Source organism: Corvus brachyrhynchos, unplaced genomic scaffold (assembly GCF_000691975.1).
Source record: "Corvus brachyrhynchos isolate BGI_N302 unplaced genomic scaffold, ASM69197v1 scaffold434, whole genome shotgun sequence".
Lineage (NCBI taxonomy): Eukaryota > Metazoa > Chordata > Aves > Passeriformes > Corvidae > Corvus > Corvus brachyrhynchos.
The window spans coordinates 494,579-512,508 of NW_008238372.1; the positions used below are offsets into that span (position 1 = coordinate 494,579).

A 17,930-nucleotide genomic window follows, 5' to 3' on the forward strand; every position below is an offset into this window, starting at 1 on the left:
ATGAACTGCTGGGCTCTGCCTTCTTTCCTGCACTTCCAGACCCCCTTCCTGCTCTCCCTGGAGGGTGTGTAGGAGTTCCAGGAGCAGAGCTCATATCCAAAACCACCTGGAATAAATGTGGAGCCCCCAGTAAAAGCAAACAAACTTCTGTCAAACTCATATTCACCTCACCAGACACATTGTACAGGAGCTGGTCTTATGCAGCCACCATCTCCAGGAAAAAAAAGAAACCAACCAAACATCCTTATCTCCTTTACCTCTGGTATCATTTTGTTATAAAATTATAAAATTAGAAACACAGCTGGTGTTAGAGAATGAAGAAGGGTTTATTAGAGGAAGGCAGGAGGTCAAACAGTCCCAGGGGCCGAGCCCCTCTTTGCTGTTGCCAGTCAGTGGCACAGAAGGACCTTGAGGCAAACTGGTGAGAATTCCCTACAGTACAGCATTCCCAAATCCAATGGAATCTCAGGAGGCACTTCAGAGCCAGAGAATCCCAGAATTGTTAAGGCTGGAAAAGACTTTAAGCTCAAAACTCAACCAGCACCACCACCATGGTCACCATTAAACCAAGTCCTCAATGCCACATCCACATTTTTGAACACTTCCAGGGATGGTGACTCCTCGCTGGGTATCCTATCCCAGTGTTTTACAACCCTTTCCATGAAAAAATAGTTCCTGATATCCAAGCTAAACTGACCAGGACTTAATGGGACTGATTAGAGTGTAAAATATGGTGGTAAGTGACTTAAAAATATAATTAAGGCAAATCTGAAGGTAAATTGGCCCCAAGGATGTAAGAAATGGAGTTTCCAGCTCCAGCAAGGATTTCAGAAAAATAAAATGGAGAAGTCTTGTAGAAAATGAAGTAATATGTTTATAAAAATAAGCACTTTTTAAAACCACATCATGGAAAATAATCACAACACAACCACAACTACAAAGGAAGTTTCTGCAGCTTAAATATGCCCTGAAATGCTTTTAAAAATTCTCTTTTCTCCAAACCACACAAGGAGCTCGAGCGCTTCACTTCAGCAGAACCTTTCGTGTGAATGTCAGCAAAGAACAAAATTATTCTGATGAATTTTTAAATTATTCTTTGCTGCTCAGGTCCATTAAAAGAGTAATAATCTGGCAATAATCCCAGACCAATTACAGCTGTCACAAGTCCAGGGGGGCTCAAGCTGTTGCCAAATTCAAGTTGCAAAGAATCTCAGCTGATTTTTGAAGGATCTTGAGGTCTTCTGAGCGCAGCATTTCCACCAAAGCCAGGTGGGTTTTGAGGTTCTCTTTGTCCTTTTTCAATTGGGAAATCTGGGGTTTAGACAAATGGGATGAAAGGATTAAAAATTGAGATTATTTAATAGGATATGAAGAGAAAATTTGTGGAAATCTGTAAGGATTTCATTAATTATGTTAAAATAGTGGGGGTTTTAAATTCCACAAGAGAAACTTTAGTAGTAAAAAAGGGGAAAAAAAGGGGGAAAGGGAAAAATCATCACAGTTCTCACCCAGAAAATGACATTGTTATGATGGAGAAAGGAATCTGAGCTCCCTTGTTTTTCCAAATTACCTGGAGAAGGACATGCTGGGTCTCCTCTATTAAAAAATGACAAATTTTTGCTGCTGTGTCCAGAGCCTGCTGTTCATTCCTGGCTGAAGTGACATCACCAAGCAGGGTTCTCCTCCAGCAGGCACTGGAACCAGAATGTTTAAACAACACAGAATTATTTGCTGCACTCCCCAGCTGGATGCCAAACGTGGTTCTGCTGCACTGCCCCTCACCTGGGCTCGTAACCTATCCCAGGGATTTATTTTTACTTCTTCTATCAATTTATTCCACTCAGCAATGAACCTTCAAAGCACAAACAACTCTGAACAACCCTTTTTTCATTAATTTATTCCCTCCTTTCATTTATTCCAAGCAAAGTGCAGGTTACTATTTTCTATCTCTGATGTTTGAGGCAGATTTGCCATTTGGAATAAATGTTCCAACTGCACTGACAGTTGCTGGAGATGAATTTGAGCAACTTCCTTGGCCCTGGAATTCCAGCCTGTGGAACACATGACTCAAGGAAATCAAGGCAGGTTAAGAGCATTTAAAATTTCATCAAACCAACAGGAAAAAGGCCTAGAGTCTGAACCTTGAAGGAATATCTGAGGCTTGAAATAGAAAGGGAAAACAATGGGAGTGTGGTTATTAATACAAGAAAGAAAAACACCAAAGCAGCAATAGGGAAGTGACTTCACAGTGAATGGTGTTTTCTGCCTTTCTTCTTCTCACTTCTCACCTGGGGTCAATAAAACAGACACAGGAGACCCAAAAATTGTCCCAGTATGTCCCACACAGCCAGCAGAGAGCAAGAGTGAAGGGAAACAGAAAATATTGAAGGGTCTGGAAAACACATCCTGGGAGAAGCAGCTGAGGGAGCTGGGAAAGGGGCTCAGGCTGGAGCAGAGGAGGCTCAGGGGGGACCTCACTGCTCCCCACAAGTCCCTGCCAGGAGGGGCAGTGAGGGGTTGAGCTCTTTGGCCATGTCTCAGGTGAAAGGACGAGAGAAAATGGCCTTGAGTTGTACCAGGGGAGGCTCAGGGTGGAGATTGGAAACAATTTTTCCCTGCCAGAGTGGTGAGGCCTTGGGATGAGCTGCCCAGGGAGTGCTGGAGTCACTGTCTCTGGGAGTGCTCAGGAGGAGTCTGGATGTGGCCCTTGGGGACAGGCTTTGGGGTGCTGCTGGTGCTGCTGGGGTGGCACTGGGTGATCCTGGAGGGCTCTGCCCACCTTGGAAGAGCCTTGGTGATTCCATGAAATAAAAGCAAATGGCACCTGCACATCCACCAAATATTCAAGGTGCTACAACTTACAATTCATCTGCTCCCAGACTCAACACCTTGAGGGCTGTGAGGAGTCTCCAGGATGGTCCATCCCATCCAAAGGTCAGGTTCCTACAAAGTCAAAGTGATGAGATGAAGAGAAGGTGAGCTTTAGAGTGGTAGTTTTCTTCCTGAGACATGCCAGCCATGGAAGATCTCCAGCTTTGATGGTGGTGTTTACAACTGCTCTATCTCTCACAAGCAGTGAGTTTGCTAAAAACCAGATTTTTTTTTTATTGGATTTTGATACTAGAAGCAAAATCAGACTCCCAGAAAACCTGAATAAAAATCTCACCAGGAAACAAAGAAATTCAGATACCTACTCTAGGAAATCATGATCCTTTAGAATGGCAACTTTGGCCTTTCTCTGCTTGTCCAGTGGTGAGAAATATTTGAGGAGAGTTTCTGCAGAAAAATACAGTTTAAATATTTAAATATTTAAATTTAAATTGTATGTAAAAGAAACCACAACTATCAATTCTGAAATTACATTCCAACTATATTTTTCATGTAGGACTAAGATCAAAACCTGTTAAATTCTGGTGAACTTTCCAGAATTCTCAAAAGCTAACAGCAACCTCCAGGATTGTGTCCTTATAACAGAAATCCTGATTCAAACTGAAGTTAGGAACCACCCTCAGCAAGTTCAGCTTGTGGAGATAAGGATTTCAATCCTGAGGTCAAGGATGCAATCTAAGACATCAAGCTGGAATCTCTACACAGATGCTGTTTATAACCACAATTTTATAAAGGAAAATGTTAACAAAGAACTTTTTTAATTAAAAAAAAATTAAATAATTAAACTCTATGCAAAGAGGTATCAAACCCTTTTCCACTCCTTGAGAATCTACATGCTCAGTTCTCTGTTATTGTGCCTTTCAATGTGCAGCCAGTCCATAAATCCAACCTGCTGAGACATAAACGCTGCTGTGAGGGTTATCCATGGCAACAAATCCATATTCCAGCAGCAGCCTCTGATTATCATGAGGTCCATAGCAGATAAAAACCTCCTGATATTTTTTGCACTGTGAATTTGTCCGAATTTCATAGCTCCTTGTCTGCTCGTTAAATGCAGCCTTGACCTTCAGGGAATGAAAAAGAAAAGGTTTTACTCTTGGCAGGGTGCAAAAGGAAACAACCTTGAATTTTAAGACCCCAAGGGATTGAACTTCTTGTTCAATTGTGGGGACTTCTTGGAGAGGCCCCAAATCTGCAATCACAGCTGGTCCCATGCAGAGCTGGCCGCTCCTGTGCTGTCCCAGCTCTCCGTTGGCACACAGAGCCTGACAGAAGGTGGAACTGCTCTCTGCACTTCCCTCAGGCTGCTCTGAGGCTTCAGCCAGAGGTGAAGCAACACAGGGACCGTGGAACTTGGAATTCATCTCAGGACAAGGAATTTGTCTTGCTTTTAGGAGCAGATCAGGGCTGTGTTTACAAGTGGCTCTTCCCAAAACCTGCTCTGGATGCAAATCTCCCCCAGCCACTGTGGGCTCTCCCTGTACCTTGGCTTTGCTGCACAAACTGAAACATCTGAATTACAGAATCCCAGAATGTTTGGGAAGGAAGGAACCTTAAATATCTTGTTCCACCCCCTGCCATGGGCAGGGACACCTTCCACTGTCCCAGGCTGCTCCAAGCCCCAATGTCCAGCCTGGCCTTGGGCACTGCCAGGGATCCAGGGGCAGCCCCAGCTGCTCTGGGCACCCTGTGCCAGGGCCTCACCATCCACAGGGAGGAATTTCTTCCCAATATCCCATCTAACCCTACCTTCTGGCATTTTGAAGCCCTTCCCCCTCATCCTGGCACTCCAGTTCCTGAGGATCTGAGATATCTTTCCCCCTGCAAGATCTCTCCCTGACCTCCCCACACTCCTCATCCATCACAGAAATGCAGGTGGCATTGACAGAGTGCATTTACAGATCAAGAAATTTACTGATCTATTTTGAGTTTCTTACCTGAACATTTGGGCTGTGGTTTAGCAAATCTAAATATGGTGCCAATGCATAAACATCTGGCTCCAGGGAAAAACATTCCCTGTGTGGATGTTTCATGTAGATTGTCCTGGTATTTATAGTGCACCAAGCCCACTCCAAAGCGCTGTAGTTAAAAATAGTTCCTGTGTTCTCAGCAAATAAAGGCTGCAGGGAAGAGAAGAAAGCTCTGGAAGATCTGAACAATTCTTGGATCATCATTTTTTGCTCCTGAGCCTTCTTTTTTAAGGGTTTTGGGAGAACATTTATTACATCATGGTCCAAACAAGCAGGGCAAGTGTAAGTTTTGGGTAGAACATCCAGGTAGGGCTTCCATGGAGATTTCTCCCCAGCGTGTTTCTCTGCTATCAAAAACGTGCACAGTGCCAGCAAAGGAGACACAGGGGGCTTCCATCTGTTGGAAAATAATATAAAATAAAAATAAAAGTAAAAATAAAAATAAATACCAACACAGCAGATTGGCAGAGGTGAGATGGGAAATGGACACAGCAGTGTTTCATCTCTCTCAGAGTTCTTTGGAAGTTATAAATAGCTTCTGTTTGAAACTTCTTTGTAGCTAATCTCCAAGACTTTTTTGGCTGATTTCAAAGGGGCAATAAAAGCTGGTTTGTAATAACAACTTCAGGTTCACCCCTTGGGTTGGTTTTTTTAGGATACACTACAAGTATTCGATACCCAACATGGGGCTTTGTTCCAAACTTTCTAAAAGGCCATGGCTTTGCAGCCCCATTATATCTTCCTTCTCCTATTGAAGCTTACTCACAAATTCCCAAAAAACCATTCCTAATTGATGTTTAGGTCCAAGCAGGCTCTGAGGCAACTCAAGCTCCAGCCTGTGCTCCCTCTCTCCAGCTCTGCGAAGCAGAAAGGGGATGCTCAGTATCCAAACCTCTCCTGTGTGAGCATTCCACACCCACGAGATGCTGGCACCACTCAGGAGATTCAGTTTGAAGCTCCCGCACCCCTTCCGATGATTCATTACTCCTGAACAACCCCCACCAAAGGCCATCAAGTGTCACTTGTCACTTACTTCACAATGTATCCTCCCAAGCAGCTGCTGAGGACAGTGCCCGTGGTGAGCAAACACTTCTCAGGCAATGAAATAACCAGATCTCCTGCCTTTGAGGGAGGAGAATAAAAAAATCACACACAAGGAATAGTAAAAATCAAGTGTAAAGGACTCATCTAATTACTGCGGGGACTGGTGGTTTCACATTATGGCCGCAACAATCTAAAAGTCAGAAATTACACTCACTACAGAATTCTGAGCTTTGCTTGCTGCAAAAACCATTAAATGTCAAAAAAATCTGAAGAGCTCCTGCATCAGAACCAACATCACTCACCTGAAGAGCTTTTGTTGCCATCAATCCTCTTCCTGTCCCTGAAGAAGGAACAAAGAGCAGGAGTAAATAAAGGTATACATGGAAAATCAGCAGTCGATGATCAGGTCAGCAAGGAAAAGCTCCAAAAGAGCAGACATTATGTCTTACAAAACATAAATCCAATTATGGACTGTTCCAGAGATATACCTCATTTCTTTTTCCTCCAGTTCTCTTTATTTTTCAGGATCTTTTCCCTGCATCTCCTGCAGCATTTGCTGGCCAGTTCTAGCAATTATTTGACTTTTTTTCCTCCCAGTTATAGCAATTATTCAACTTCTTTTTCTCAATTTTTTCCTCAAACACATCTTTCATCACCAGCTGCAGCTCTTGGTGTCAGATTTCTAACTAAACTTCAGGATTTCTAGTCACAATATTTTTCTCTGATCCATTCTATTCTTGATATCTCTGTCTATAATATTACAAAATGTTTTAAATATAACCTACATAAAGAGAAAAAATATAAGTATAAATCTTTACTGTAAACATTACTAAGTGAACCTCAGCTCTCTGCTGAACTTGCCTAGGGAAAAAAAGATGAACAAGTTACAATAAGGTTAAATTCCAATACTGGAAACTCCTTTATTCTTTAAAACTGTATTATTAACACTTCAAATTTTGGCTTTTTCAGGCCTCCATATCTACTTTTTAATGTTAAATTGACATTCCAAAAACCCTTAAAAGAGTAACTGGCTTTTTTTCCAGATGCCAGCCAGGTGCATAGTTCAAAATGAAAGCAGGAATCCAAAATTCTTAGACAAATCAGAAATTTGTACGATCAATAATTAAAGCATTACCCCAGAACTCTGCTGGCCTTAAATTAGTGCCTTCAAATCCTCTCTCTTTTAGCCATTTCTGAAGTTTAATGTATTCCAGCTTGTGACTGCAGTTGACTAAAAATAGGAAGAAAAATTAATGCTATTAAAGAGCATTCTGTTGGAAAATAAAAGAAATAGAAACATTTTACTCTATAGTCAGAAAAACCGTATTTTGGACATTTTAGAGCATAATAGAATAGCAAGAAAGGCTCCCATTGAACGAAACAAATTCTAGGCCTCTGGGAGTTCTCAGAACTGTGTGAGTTATCCAGCATATCGAAGGAATTTTAGAATAATGTAATATTTGCCATTAGGCAGAAAAGAGAGCTCAGAAAATTCACCGTTCTCTGCTTGGGACTGCAAAGCAATGCCAGAACATTTGTATACAAAAAAAGGTAACATTTATGGATGTATTTTTCCAAGCACAAAGGCTTTTGCCAAATATAAATAATAAAATGACACCTTGGGAAACAATTGGTTATTTTATTATTTAACTCCCAGGGATGAGGATACCTCCATCCATAAAACTCTTCAAGTGTTTTCTTCTTCTTTTTCGACCTGTTCGACCTCTACTTTTCTTCATATTAGGCAACAGATTTTGCCTTTTTTTAGACAACCTGAATTAAAAAAAAAAAATCAAAAAACAAGTGATTTAGAAACATTTAAAGTCACTTTCAAATTTCTTACTGTGAGGGTGGGCAGGCCCTGGCACAGGGTGCCCAGAGCAGCTGGGGCTGCCCCTGGATCCCTGGCAGTGCCCAAGGCCAGGCTGGACATTGGGGCTTGGAGCAGCCTGGGACAGTGGAAGGTGTCCCTGCCCATGGAACTGGATGGGATGGGATGGTATTTCATAGAATCATGGAATATCCTGAGTTGGAAAGGATCCACAAGGATCATCCAGTCCCACCCCTGGCCCTGCCCAGACCCCCCAGCAATCCCAGCCTGGGCATCCCTGGCAGCGCTGTCCAAACGCTCCTGGAGCTCTGGCAGCCTCGGGGCCGTGCCCATTCCCTGGGGAGCCTGGGCAGTGCCCAGCACCTTCTGGGAAAATAATATTTCCCCGATCTCCTTCCTCTTGCCAAAACTGCCCTGAACTGAACCTCAAAGCGCAGCTTTTCCCCGCCATGAGGGTCTCAGGAAACCGGCGTCACCCACAAGCGTTCGGGCTTCTCCAGCGGTGGGGCCTCCACTCCATCCCATTCCATTAGGTTGAAAAGACCTCAGAGATCATCGAGTCCAAACCCCATCCCATCCCACCCTCAGAAGTGGGAATCCTGTGCTATCCAGACCCCCATTCCCGGCTTAGCACAAACGCCCGGGACTGGAGGGAGAGAAACGGCCCCGGCAGCGCTGCGAGAGCGGGAACTTCCTGAGGGACTGCCCGTGCCCGCGCACCCTCCCCGGGACACCCAACCGCATCCTCCCCTGCGGGCCCAGATTATGAATCCCGAGTCTCTCCCGGGCTGGAAGTGCTGCCCGGTGTCCCAAACCCACCAGCCGGAGGGGACACGAGCACCGACATTCCCTCGCTGTCTCTTTGCGCGACTCCCCGCCTGCTCTCCCGCCCCTGAGGCGGAGCTGCCCCGCCATCTTAGGGGCGTCCCCGTTTCCCTCCCCCGTGGTTTGGAAGTGTCTGTGCTTTGGGAATAACGTGTCCTGTCTTCGCTGTGTGGAGCCGAGGGACGAGGGAGAGGCCCCCGCGGTGCTAGAGGTGGGTGATGGGATGCTGGATGTCCCCCCGGACCCTTCACCCCCGCGTCCCCCTCAGGGGGTTGGGGTTCATGGCGGCCCGCAGGTTCCCTTCCTGTGAGGGGGACAAGTGGGGACTGAAGGAGACTTGCGGTGAGGTTGGAAGAGGGCTTCTGACTTTGAGAAGTCACTCCGGACCTACTAGAAGTGTTATATCCTCGCTGGATGCCTGCTTAGGGTTACAAGTAAATTTGGAAGAGATAGGGCAGTGATGCCAAAAGGGAGCAAGCGCAGTGTTTAAACTTGCTTTAGGAGGGGAAATGCAGCTTCTTTAAATGCACTATATCGGTTAGAAAAGCAGCAAGCAGGTTTTCCTGATGGTGTGTTACACAACCAACCATTGTAGTCAGCCTGTGGGCTGCTGCTTCCCCCAGAAAAGGCTGTAATTGCTCCTCCTTCCTGGCACTGGAAGATAAAGCTATGCCATCCCTTTTTTTTTCATGGTTTGGGACCTTAAAGATAATCCAGTTCCAACCCTTGCCATGGATAGGGATACCTTGCACTACACCAGGTTGCTTGGGTTTTGGGCCTGAGTTTTTAAGTAAAACTTGAGCTGAACCAATTGAATATTCCTAAAAGATGGGAAGCCTTTCTGTGAGGTGTAAGTGCAGAAGAACTGACTCCCACAAAAAGTTAATTTAGTACTAAAAATGAGTCATTAACGTTTTTTAGTCCAGATGTTTCTTTCTTCTTTTTTACCCATCACCAGCTGGCCTTTCTTCAGAACACTTAACACCAGATCTCTCTGTGAATACCTCCTGCTCCCTTAGGAATTTACATGTCTTGAACAGGAATGTAGTTTCTTTCACATAATCCGAGGTGGAACTTTAAACAGTATTTTAAAGAAAAACCACTTGCCTAGGGAGGCTGTGGACTCCACGCCTCTGGAAGTGTTCAAGGCCAGGTTGAACGGGGCTTGGAGCAACCTGGGATAGTGGAAGGTGTCCCTGGCCATGAGATGATCTTTAAGGTCCCTTCCAACCCAAACCATCCCATGATTCTAATTCCTTTTCAAACAGCCGTTTTGTCTGTCTGGCTGAATTTTTCTTCGCTGTTGGCAGTTCCTGGCACCTCGGCTCGCGTCCCGAGGGGACAATGTCCAACGTGCAGGTGGCTGTGGTGACGGGGTCCAACAAAGGGATTGGCTTGGCCATCGTGCGGGCCCTGTGCAAGCAATTCCCGGGGGATGTGTACCTGACATCCCGGGATCCCGGCCGTGGCCAGGCTGCCGTGGCACAGCTCCAGCCGGAGGGCTCTTCCACCAGCTGGATATCGATGACCTGCAGAGCATCCGAGCACTCCGGGACTTCCTGAAGGAGAAGTATGGAGGGCTCAATGTGCTGGTGAACAACGCAGGCATCGCTTTCAAAGGTAGGAAGTGCTCTGCTGGGATAGTCCTGTGTTCTGCCAAGCTGTGGGGAGAGGGCAGTGGGTGCAGCCAGCACTTCTGTGCCAGTGCTGTGCTGCATTTTCGCTTGGGCAAGCTTCCCATCTTAAGTATGATGTGAGAACAGTGTGCCAGGGGAGGTTCAGGTTGGACATCAGGAAGAATCTCTTCCTGGAAAGGGTGGTCAGGCCTTGACAGGGGCTGCCCAAGGAGGTTTGGAGTGCCCGTCCCTGGAGGTGTCCTAGGAAGGCCTGGATGTGGCATTCTGGGCTGGGGACAAAGTGGGTGTCAGGCACAGCTGGGACCTGATGAGCTGGGAGGGCTTTTCCGGCCATAATGATTCCGTGATTCTGTAAACATGCTTCCCTGGTGGGTTGTGTTTGTACCACATGGAAATATTGAGGCACACAGGGCAGGTGAGCTGGGTTGGATTAATTGTCTCAGTGCCCAGGAGTTTCACCAGGGCCATGGGAGCCCATCACCATCGGGAATATCAGCCCTGTGCCTCAGGGATCTGTGTTTTCTCTCTTCTCCACCCCCATGCTTTGGTCTTTGCATTATCTGCTCAGGGACTTCAGCTGATAAAAAAGAACTTTTGTCCCACGGTGGCTTTTGTCATCTCAAACTTTCTCAGGCCATTCAGTCACCTCTAAACCAGTTCACCCAAATCCTGCTGTGCTGAGCAAGAATTTAACCCTTTCACCTTCCAGTGGGCAGAAAGGCTGGGAAAGTGAGAAAGACACAGCAGTTTCAAGGTGCAAGGATGCATTTCTGTTATGTGTATGAAATCCAGAATCATGTTAGCTCCAGACAGAGTCTGGCTGATGGTTCTGTGGAGGGCATTGTGCCCCTGTGCCCCTGTGCTCAGGTGAGAGCCCACCTGCAGAGCTGCCCCAGCCCTGGGCCCAGCACAGGTAGGACGTGGAGCTGCTGGAGAGAGGCCAGAGGAGGCACCAGGATGAGCAGAGGGATGGAGCAGCTCTGCTGGGAGGAAAGGCTGCGAGAGCTGGGATTGTTCAGCCTGGAGAGGAGAAGCTTTGGGCTGAGCTCAGTGTGGCCTTCCAAGAGGGGCAAGGGCTTCACACTGAAAGAGAAGGGAACTTCTCATGGAGTGGGAATGCAGTGATGTTCTGAAGCTCAGTCACTTTTTTGCCTGTTACTTTTTAGGGAAATTGCTTGTGTTCAAGATCAGCTTAATAGGGGGCAACTCTTAATAGAATTGTCTGAGCTTCAGGGTGTGCTCAGGAAAGATTCCAGCAGCAGTTACAGTATCACTTCCAGGTGTTTAGCCTAGAGGTTCCTCAAGCTGACAACAACTGAGTCAGCAGCAGGGCACACAATTTAGAATGTGATAAAGGATCCTCTCATAACTGTTGCTGTTTAAGAATTTGCTGTGATGCTTCTCTCGTAGTTTTGTTTTAATTCTTGCTTCCCAGATTGGTGTTTCTACCCAAGCTTGCTTCTTGCCTCATCAAATTTCTGCTGCCATCCCAGAATTTATGCTTTCCTTTCTTTGTTGTAGCATTGTGAGCTATTGCAGTCTGTCCCAAGACTTGCCATTTGGCAAATCCCAAGATTTGCCATTAAGTTTTGTTATTTTGGTTTTGTGCTGCACTTATCCAGCAAAGAGCTTAATCCAACAAAACCCATTCCTGTATGAAATGGTGGTGGAGCTGTGATTGTCTTCTGGATAACCCTCTCTGGGAAGAGTTGTCTAATAAAGCTCCTCAAATCAAGTGTAGATGTTACAATATATCCTGTTAGACACATGAGTGGCGTTTGAAGGTGGGGAAGTTCTCTCCCACAAGGAAGGGAGGGTATGGAAGCCAGAGTTTGGACTTCTGTAGGTTTTTGGCTCTCCTACTGCCATAACCCCAGCCATGGGTCATGATCTGGCTTCAGGTGTGAGATTTAAATGCAAGTAAGTGATTTGCAAGTGAGCATGAGTCATTAAACTGTGTTTTGCAATAAAAACCCCATCAAATAATAACCTGTTACTATTTCTCTTTTGAATTATCATGGGTTTGGAGACAAGTGAACACCTGCCCAGTCCGGGCAGGTGGCTCCATCCCTGCCCAGACGGAGCCTGGAGCAATGCTGGGACTTCAACTCTTGGTTCCCCCTCCAAGTGCAGGTGCTGAGCCCACAGCAATCCCTCCCCACTTGTGGTGGTGCCCAGCTGCCACTTCTGTGTGATGAAATCATCCCCTTCCAGAGCAGTTCCATGGTTTCCTTCGACTCACCTCAGCGAGCTCCTTTTCCTGGCTCCAATTCCCACATTTCACTTGTGATCTGTCACCTCAGGGGTGATTTGTGACACAAGTGTTGCTCACGTTTGGGGATGGTTGGGGATTTCTGTTAGTTTGGTCAGACTGTACCAAATCCTGCCTCTGCCCTCTTTGTAGAAGCTTTTCTTATATATTTTGATTTATCATATGCCTGTTTTCTAATTATTAAAAATGCCAGCTAAGGTAGACTTTTGGGGTTTGGTAACTTCTATTCAAACAGTATTACAATTCTGATTTTTGTTATTTTTTCCCATTCCTCCCACCTCTTATGACCAGTACATGACACAACTCCATTTGCTGTCCAAGCTGAGGTTACACTGAAGACAAACTTTTTTGGAACCAGGAATGTTTGCACAGAATTGTTACCTCTTATGAAGCCTTATGGTAAGTGAAACAAAGCAAGTAAAGAAATAGTTTTGAGGGAATTTTGGCCCTTTTAAATGGGAAATTCTGTCCAGTCTCAGGCACTGCACCAGTGTTTTGGAGTTTGATGTGGTGCTGTGATGTGTTTGCTGCTATAAATAAAATATTTCTCTCCTAACATTTAAATACATCGAGGTTTTCAAGAAAAAAAGAAGTCAAGTAGATGAAAAACAAGTTGTTAGTTCCCAGGAAAGAAGGAAAAAACAAAGTAAATGAATTTTGGGGAGAGAAGAAACAGTGCCAACATTGCAGTCTAGTCCTCTTGTACTAAAGTGAAGGATGACTGTGTTAATAAAGTCATTAACAGAAAGAATTAATTTCTGTGGTTTTTAAAATTAAATCCCCAAATTCACCACCAGAATGGCTGTGAAGTTGCAGGAAAGAGGGGAAACAGTGCAACATAATTTTGGAGATGACGAGTGATTTACTGATTCAGCTGACTTGTACCTCTTGCTGAAGTGCTGGGAGATAAATCCTTAAATTTGTGAATCTCTAGGTATTGTTCCTACTGTGAGTGTACCTACAGATTGTGAGGTTGTTTCCTGGAGGTTTAGCTGAAACTTTTGCAGATTCACACCTTAAATTACCCTCTGTAATGGAGTTTATTAGAAAGAAGAACATTGACTTAACTCTGATCTTACAGGAGCTCTGCAAAACAACCCACCAAATTATTTTACAGGTATTCACCTGAGGAGTGAATCCAGAACTGTGGAGCAGCCCCACTTCAGTGCTGGGCTTAAAATGTGTGAAAATAATCAGTTTTTATTCTCTTTTCAGGTCGAGTGGTGAATGTCTCCAGCATGGTGAGCAGCTCAGCCCTGGGTGGCTGCAGCCAGGAGCTCCAGCAGAAATTCCGCAGTGACACCATCACTGAGGAGGAGTTGGTGCAGCTCATGACCAAATTTGTAGAAGACACTAAGAAAAGTGTCCATGAGAAAGAGGGTTGGCCAAACACTGCCTATGGGGTGTCCAAAATTGGGGTCACGGTCTTGTCCAGGATCCAAGCCCGGTTGTTAAACGAGGAAAGGAAAGGTGACCACATCCTGCTCAATGCCTGCTGCCCTGGCTGGGTGAGGACAGACATGGCAGGTCCCAAAGCCACCAAGTCCCCAGATGAGGGGGCTGAGACCCCCGTTTATTTGGCCCTTTTGCCTTCCAATGCTGATGCTCCTCATGGCCAGTTTGTGAGTAACAAAACTGTCAGACCCTGGTGAGCTCAGGAAGGTGGGGGTGGAAAGGTGCCTGACATTGTTTTCCTGCTTTCACTCCTAATTCCATCATTGCCAGCCCTTTCCCCACTCCCCCTGGGATGGATCTCAGACATGGAGCTGGGATGAGGAAACAGGTGCCTTATCTCTCATCACAGTAGATCTTTCCAGGATCCAGAGCTGCTGTTTGAGGCTGCACAGGGTTTCCTAAAGAGGATGGGGTTGTTTTAGAGCTCCTGTGATCTGTCTGTGGGGGAGACTCAAGACCAGAATCACAGTTGTGCAGACATTCCTTACTATCAGAACTAAATGGAACTAGGTGAAAATAAAAAATAGCACTGATCCACCGTTTATAGCCAAACATAATCAGTTGGTTTTATTAATATATCAATAAATAATTTCTGATTTATATTCATCCAAGTGGCTTATTCTGGTAGTAAAAACTTAGAAAGTTTGAAAATATATTTTCATTTTTTGCAGCTAAGTTTGTTACTGGAATTTGTGATGTCTGCACTGGATACAGAGAGAATAAACTACAGACCTGACACAACAAAGTGTTCCTCAGTTCCTTTATTGCACAGCCAATTTCCTTAATAAATTCTGGATTAAGTGCTTTCCACATAGCAGGAGTAAGAACTGTAAGTGGTGTGGAGAGCTCTGCATTTGCTTTAAATGCTGCTTATGGCCTTTCACATGCTCAGAGTTGAAAAATTACCTCTTCTGAGGCTGAAGGAGCTGGAAACAATTGTGCATAAAGCTGTTGTTAATAATGACAAATCAATAATGGGCTTGTTAATTGTTAATCAGGAGTCAGGGAGGCGATGCCAGAGAGCCTCACCTGACTGGGTTTGACATTAGCCTCCCCCAGGACAGGCTGGATTGGGAAGCCTTGGAATGGAAATAAACATTGGAAATTAATATTGTGTGGGGTTATTAATTGCTTATCAGCACAGAACAAAGGGTGGTTATAAGTTGTTTTTTTAAGCATACAGGAGCATTGTTTTTGTGAAGAATTACCTCATCAGTCATGCCCCAGAGCTCCTTGAAGGGAAGGCCAAAAGTTCTCATGGTGATCTATTCTCTGGGAAGAAAAAAACTCAGAGGCCTTGGGTTTAGGGGAAAAATTATAGAATCTGTGTAAAGTTTTGGCTGCTACAATGTAACTCAACCCTCCTGATGTGCCACAGAAAAAAAAACCAGTCTGTGTGTGCCCTCCCGGTTGTGCTACTGGGATCTCAGCAAAACACAACGTGGCTCTTGGATTTCGTCAGAGCTTTAAGAGACTTAATCCAGCAGTGGGGAATCCTGCCTAATTCTTTTTCCCTCAAATGCAGCCTGAGTCACTGAGCTTCAGAAGCTGTGTGTCCATCTGCTTGGCATCTCCAAACATTCCAAACACACGTTGTTTCATGCAAGGACCAGAGTGGAAGAGTCCTTGACCACAGCCAGGTAATATCCAGTGCTAAATACAAATTAGTTTTTAAGTATCCCCTGTGATCTGTAAAGCTCCAGCTTAAGTCTAACTCAGGATCTGCTTTGTTGGTTTGGGTTTTGTTTTAGTGTGAGCCAAATTCTAGGTTTAGGATCTGCTTTGTTGGTTTGGGTTTTGTTTTAGTGTGAGCCAAATTCTCGGTTTGCAAGTTTTACAAAAGGTGTTAAATTCATCCTGGAGAGTTTTGTTGAGCTGTAAAACTTCTCTTAGAATGCAGCCTGGAGAAGAGAAGGCTCAGGGGGTGACCTCAGAGCAGCTTTTTAGTGTCTAAAGGGGCTACAGGGGAACTGGAGAGGGACTTCCCATAGGGACATGGGGTCAGAACAAGGGGGAATGGCCTGAATTGGAAAGAGAGCAGGTTTTGATTGGATATTGGGAAGAAATTCTTTATGTGAGGGTGGTGAGGCCCTGGCACAGGTTGCCTAGAGAGGTTATAGACTCTCCATCCCTGGCAGGATGGACAGGGCTTGGAACAGCCTGGGACAGTGGAAGGTGTCCCTGCCCATGGTAGGGGTGGCACTGGGTGATCTTTAAGGTCCCTTCCATCCCAAACCATTCTGTGACGGTTCTGTGCATTTCAAATTCTTAAATTAAGCTCTTTGTTAAACCAACTTCCTCTGTGTCAGGGTGAGGAAGCAAAGTGGGAGGTGGTGGCTGGAGAGTCACTGTCATCTCTCATGGAGGTGTTGATGAGAAACAACTTCCCGTGGGATGAGCAGAAGGAAGGACAGGGGACAAATGTTTTCCCCACCTTTGCAGCTGTGGTGTGCGACTTGGGGAAGGAGAAGCAGCTGTTGGAGGTGGGAACAAGAGGCAGAACATACTGGTCAGGAAGGAGCGTGTCCAGGAGGAGCTGCACCCATTCCCTGCTGCCCCTAGAAGAGGGAATGTGCCCTGGGAAGAGAGCTGGGACAGGGCAGAGTGCCAGGGGAGGGCTGTTTGCTGGCAGCAGGCTCAAGCCAGACTGTGCCAGGCTGGGGCTCTGCACAGGGCATGCATTGTTCAACACAAATTTATCAATTATTTATTTCCTTTCTCTTTTTTTAACTGCCTTCCCGCTTCTCTCCCAGCTCTGTTGTGTGGGAATTGTTTTGTTGCTCTCAGATTCTGGCAAACTTGCTGACTGTCAAGTTTAAGGGTTAGAAAAGGATGAAATAATAATGAAATAATCACAAAACTTTTACACGTGATTTACTGGTCTTCTTTTCATGGCACGTCACTACCATTGAAGGAGAATCATGGAATCACAGAATATTTGGGTTGGAAGGGACCTTAAAGATCATCCAGTCCCAGCCCCTGAGAAAATAACTGGAAACCATCCTAAGTAACACACCGTACTTTAGGACATAAATGTCATGTCTTAAGGAAATCACCAAAAATCCAAGTTCTTTGCTCAGTCAGGCACATGCTCAGAAGCTCTGACTTGCATTTCCAAGAATAATTCTAAAATTTAGGAACTGAACCTTGAATTGGTGCAGCTTAGAAAGATATTCCTAAAATCTAGTTAGGAAGGGGAAAGGCAGGTATCAAGAAAAGAAACCAGCATACTGATGTAACAGTTAATGCACTTATTGTACTTAATGTAATGTAACTTAATATTTAATGCGTTACTTAATACTTAATGTAACTTATCGGCGATCCTTGCTGAAACAGTATCCATCCAAATCTGAACAGTTTCTCTTCTTTCACCTTGAACAACTAAATAAATGCATTTCCCTTGATTTTTTTTCCCCAGCTGCTTTGAACAACCACGATTTTCTGCCTGCGTGTTAAAAAAAAAAAGAGAAGAGGAAGAGGGAAGAGGGAAGAAAAAAAAAGGGGAAGGGTAAAAGGGAGGGAAGAGGGGAAGAGAAGGGATAGCAAAGGGGAAAAAAAAGGGAAGGGCAAGAAAACCCGAGGTTAAATAATATGTTTCCACAGTGTATGAATCCTTTTCGGGCACGATCCTGCATTTTACTTCCCACGGGTATTTTGATTTTGTTTGTTTTGTTTGTTCCTTTGTTTTGCTGTCAGAGAACTAAAAATCCTCCAGCACAATCACTTTCTGCCAAGCCTTTTGTAGCGAACAGATGGCTCCTTACATCGAACTCGAGCCCTCTAGAAATTCGACATTCGACCTCTCGTAAAAACCATAAAAATTTCCCAAAAACGCCTCTTTCCTAAATCCAGCTGGACCAGAAACGAAGCTGGAAGCGCTGACTCTCCTTTACCTGCAGGGCAGGTCCCGGCGGGGCGGGGACAGCTGATGTTGTCCTTATTTCCAGACCACCGGCGGGAGAAGGGAGCGGCTCGGCCGCGATGCCAATGCTCCGGTGCATCCCGGG

At 45.2% G+C, this 17,930-nt stretch overlaps 2 protein-coding genes across 4 annotated transcripts; one reads left to right on the forward strand and one right to left on the reverse strand.

Annotated features, from left to right (window-relative positions):
• Nucleotides 1–305: 305 nt before the first annotated feature.
• SETD4 (SET domain containing 4) lies at nt 306–17,924 on the reverse strand. Of its 3 annotated transcripts, none has more exons than XM_017736339.1 (11): nt 17,817–17,924; nt 7,573–7,676; nt 7,039–7,134; nt 6,206–6,243; nt 5,893–5,981; nt 4,827–5,256; nt 3,779–3,953; nt 3,195–3,276; nt 2,863–2,943; nt 1,571–1,694; nt 306–1,311 (listed from the first exon to the last, which is right to left on the reverse strand). In XM_017736339.1, exons 2-11 carry the CDS (start codon nt 7,640–7,642, stop codon nt 1,177–1,179), a joined length of 1,320 nt encoding a protein of 439 aa, XP_017591828.1. In that variant the 5' UTR covers nt 7,643–7,676; nt 17,817–17,924; the 3' UTR covers nt 306–1,176. The 3 variants fall into 3 exon arrangements, 2 of the variants coding, with proteins under 2 accessions (XP_017591828.1, XP_008633504.1); XM_008635282.2 differs by lacking the exon at nt 17,817–17,924 and adding an exon at nt 8,554–8,615; XR_001862573.1 differs by lacking the exons at nt 306–1,311; nt 3,195–3,276; nt 17,817–17,924 and adding an exon at nt 8,554–8,615 and having other exon boundaries at nt 1,677–1,694.
• On the forward strand, nt 8,675–15,032 carry LOC103617029 (carbonyl reductase [NADPH] 1-like). The gene is given in 5 exon segments (XM_008635285.2): nt 8,675–8,770; nt 9,870–10,060; nt 10,063–10,179; nt 12,760–12,867; nt 13,684–15,032. Coding segments are annotated over 4 exon segments (819 nt in total). The 5' UTR covers nt 8,675–8,770; nt 9,870–9,903; the 3' UTR covers nt 14,121–15,032.
• Nucleotides 17,925–17,930: the final 6 nt, after the last annotated feature.

What these genes read in the sequence shown, in the direction of transcription:
- SETD4 (XM_017736339.1), bottom strand. Translation starts at nt 7,642, where the DNA reads ATGAAGAAAAGTAGAGGTCGAACAGGTCGAAAAAGAAGAAGAAAACAC. An exon ending in ACCACAGCCCAAATGTTCAG is followed by an intron (nt 3,954 to 4,826) that starts GTAAGAAACTCA and finishes CATTCCCTGAAG; the next exon opens with GTCAAGGCTGCATTTAACGA. An exon ending in CCCAGCATGTCCTTCTCCAG is followed by an intron (nt 1,312 to 1,570) that starts GTAATTTGGAAA and finishes TCTAAACCCCAG; the next exon opens with ATTTCCCAATTGAAAAAGGA.